The following is a 3,083-nucleotide window of genomic DNA, read 5'->3' as shown; positions in this document are numbered from 1 at the left end:
TCACTGTGACTTTGTGGTGTGAGATGTTGCTATGGGCCTCTCCCCTTAGGTCAAGGTGAACATTCTTGACAGGATCTTCTGTTTCTGGTTGGAAGGGAGAAAGAAACATACCACTTGCATGTCTTATTGACTGCCAAGATCCTTTATTCCTTCCAGGCCCCTCCCTGCCCCTGCCACATGGGGGCAGCTCCAGTGTAAGGGAGATGACATGACGTAGTACACGGAGCAGGGCCTGGCCAGCATCCTCGGAGGGCCCAACCAGGGAACAGTTCATGCTCTCTCCCATGCAGCTGGAGAGCCAGCAGGGCCTTCTGTAGGCTCAGCTCCACAAGCTGTTTTTCCTGATGCTCCCTGGAGGCGGCCTCCACATCGCTCTTCACTCCAAGCTGCTCTGGGCCTCCTCTCCCTGTGTACCCTAGAGGTGTGGGGGCCACAGTCCTCCTCAGCTGAGCCTCCCTCCCCAAGCCCAAGGCCCTAGCACAGGTTGCAGTTGGACGGCTTCAAGCTGCGGCTTTGAGCCTGGAGCAAGGAGAGGGGAAGGAGGGGAAGGAGAGGAAGACAGGGTGCAACATCAAGAAAATGAGGGCACAGTCCTCACTTCAGAGCTCAGCATGAGCTGCAGTCATACTGAAAACAAAAGGACAAGCACCATTCCAAAACTCTACCGACTGGAAGGAACCCCCCGCCAAACTCCTTACTCCCTCCAGTGCAGCACCCCAACTCCACCCAGTCCTCATACCTGCTGCTGCCGGTATTCTGCCTCACTGGCTGACAGTGCTTGTGCTAAAGCTAAGTCTTCTTCCTCCTGAGAACTGGGAGGGAGGAACAGATTAAGTTGAGACAGTATCTAAAATGTGAACACCTGATCTGTTAGGCACCACTGTGCCCGGCACTTCTGAGTATTACCTCAATCTCCATCCAACCCTGTAAGGTAGCTAATGAGTACTGTCCCATTTTATAGAGGAAATCAAGACCCTGATGAGTTAAGGAACTTGTCAAAGCTCATATAGTTCATAAGCCTAATTTTGAGCCCAAGTTCCTAACTATTATCCTGCTTCAGGTTGGAATGGTCTCACCTACTTCCCTCCAGACTGAGCCCTTGCCCACATCCCACCCTCTCTCACTAGAAAGTAGGTACCTTGGGCTCTGGGGTTTGGTCTCTGCCAGGGACAGTTCCAGGGCTCGCTGCAGAGCCTCATCCTCACTCTGTAAAAGGACAAAGAAGACTAGTTGCCTTGGACTTTACTCTCCGTGGGTTTGCTTCTGTGCATCTGACCTCTGCTCAACTCACCAAGCCACTCTGCAAAGCGATCACTGGAGGGGCTGTCTGTGACGGAGACTGCGCTCTGGCTCTATGGCAGACGTTCAAGAGGCTGCGGTTAGAGATGCGAAGGGAAAAAAGGGAGAGGGGAAAGGGCCAGGCCTACCTGCTGGGAGAGGTAGATGAAGGCAAAGTCCGGCTTGGGCTGGGGACGGTGCTTGTAGAAGCCAGACCCTGTGCTCTGGAGATGGCAGCAAGTCTGTAGGGAAGAGACACTCTTGGCATGCCTCCCAGAACAGCCAGCTTCCATGCTCCTCCCAGGCCTTACCCAGGAAGTCAGAAGGGGAGTTCTTCCATACAGTCTGGAAAATACGCACTCGAAAAGGAAGCTAAAAGACTCCCCTAGCCAAGGAGCCAGGGTTGTCGCTTCCCAACTTGTCATGATAGAGGTTAAGTCAGTTCCAAAAGGATGAGATGATCCCAAAGGCAAGTAGAGGACTTGGTTGCAATTACCCTGCCCTGCTGGTTGGGTGCCCCTCCCCAGAGCAGTCATGGTCCAGTGGGTGCCGGTGTTTGATGCAGAAATTTCGGCCACAGCGTTCACAGGTCAGTTTCATCATTTCACGCTGCCGGCAGCCAGGGCGTTCACACTTATTGGTGAAGATCTGAGGTGGAGTGGGAAGGTTTGTCTCGGCTGAGACTCTGACCCCCTTCTCCAACCCCATCCTAACAGCTGTTCAGGTTTCCAGGCATCCCTAGTCCCAGCTGGTCATGGCTAACCCCTCCAACGCTTACCTTACGTTTTTGCTGTGCTGGATCAGAGCGACAGTCTCGGTCAATGTGCTCCCCCACAGCGCGGTCAGGGGGCTCCCCTCTGGCCACAGGCACAGGCACATTACAGAGTGGGCATACAGGTACCTGGATGTCCTACAGTAAAGGAGCAGGGGTCAGCCTGTGGCCCACTCCCAGTCCAACCAAAGCTCTGGTCCTTAAAGAACCTGGATACGCCCCCCATAAACGCATAAGGAAACAACGTTCCCAGCACTGAGCCTCAGAGAGACAACAAAGGAGAGGAAACGGGAGGCAGAGGGATTCCGGAGATTCTGCATGCATCCTCCAGCCGCCCCCTTTCACCCTCAGACCGCCCCCTCACCTTTTGGTAAGCAGATCCACAGTGATGCTGGGCGTACGCCACATGGTCTGCGCAGAAGATGCCCGAGCAGGCGTCGCACTTAAGCGGCAGAAAATCTGCAGGGAGTGGGTCGGATTGCAGGTCCAGCGGGACCTCGACGTCGTTCCCGCTCACCCCAGCCTTCCACTCAGGGGAAGGAAAACGTCACCCTGTTTACAGCAAACTGCACCCTTGCCCTGATCCACTATCTCCTTAGCCACGCCCCCTGAGCCTCTGCCCTCAACTTCGAGCCCCGGCCTTCTGCCGCACTTTCAGCCCCCGAGCCCACCTTTCCGCCCACCTGCAGTTCGAGACCCTCTCCGCCGGCCCCGCCCCCCGCACGCCCCGCCCCTCACCCAAGCGCTGACAGCTCGGCTCGGAACAGTGAGCCCCGAGGTCCGGAAACTCCATCGCCGGGCCGGGTGGGGCCTGCTGGGAGAGGAGGCGATGCTGAGCGTCTCTGGGGCTCCCGCTGCGGGTCCGGACGCCGACCCTGCGCTCTGGGGGATTCCCTGCCCCGCCGCTTCCTCTCCCCCTCCCAGCCTTGGTTACCCGAGCTTCCGCGCCTGGCGGCCCGCGGCTCCCACTCCTCCCGCGGCGCGCGCGGGCGCGCTGACGTCACCGCGCAGGGCGGGCCCGCGCCGCGCAGTC

The 3,083-nt window shown here is 57.5% G+C and overlaps 1 protein-coding gene across 8 annotated transcripts; it reads right to left on the bottom strand.

The window, feature by feature from the left end:
- Window positions 1-121: 121 nt before the first annotated feature.
- On the bottom strand, window positions 122-3,083 carry ZFAND2B (zinc finger AN1-type containing 2B). 8 transcript variants are annotated; one of them, XM_023642389.2, is made up of 10 exons: window positions 2,985-3,083; window positions 2,789-2,861; window positions 2,415-2,509; window positions 2,057-2,188; window positions 1,775-1,926; window positions 1,428-1,520; window positions 1,292-1,352; window positions 1,139-1,206; window positions 740-812; window positions 122-519 (listed from the first exon to the last, which is right to left on the bottom strand). In XM_023642389.2, the coding sequence occupies exons 2-10, from the start codon at window positions 2,841-2,843 to the stop codon at window positions 475-477; spliced, it is 774 nt and encodes a 257-aa protein (XP_023498157.1). In that variant the 5' UTR covers window positions 2,844-2,861; window positions 2,985-3,083; the 3' UTR covers window positions 122-474. The 8 variants fall into 8 exon arrangements, with proteins under 8 accessions (XP_023498157.1, XP_023498158.1, XP_070125412.1 ...); XM_023642390.2 differs by having other exon boundaries at window positions 2,789-2,864; window positions 2,985-3,070; XM_070269311.1 differs by having other exon boundaries at window positions 122-415; window positions 2,789-2,864; window positions 2,985-3,064.

The sequence above is a fragment of the Equus caballus genome, chromosome 6 (genome assembly GCF_041296265.1).
Source record: "Equus caballus isolate H_3958 breed thoroughbred chromosome 6, TB-T2T, whole genome shotgun sequence".
NCBI lineage: Eukaryota > Metazoa > Chordata > Mammalia > Perissodactyla > Equidae > Equus > Equus caballus.
This window is presented reverse-complemented; position numbering and strand designations above follow the sequence as displayed.

What these genes read in the sequence shown, in the direction of transcription:
- ZFAND2B (XM_023642389.2), bottom strand. Translation starts at nt 2,843, where the DNA reads ATGGAGTTTCCGGACCTCGGGGCTCACTGTTCCGAGCCGAGCTGTCAG. An exon ending in GCCGAGCTGTCAGCGCTTGG is followed by an intron (nt 2,510 to 2,788) that starts GTGAGGGGCGGG and finishes CACTCCCTGCAG; the next exon opens with ATTTTCTGCCGCTTAAGTGC. An exon ending in CAGAATACCGGCAGCAGCAG is followed by an intron (nt 520 to 739) that starts GTATGAGGACTG and finishes TCCTTGCTCCAG; the next exon opens with GCTCAAAGCCGCAGCTTGAA.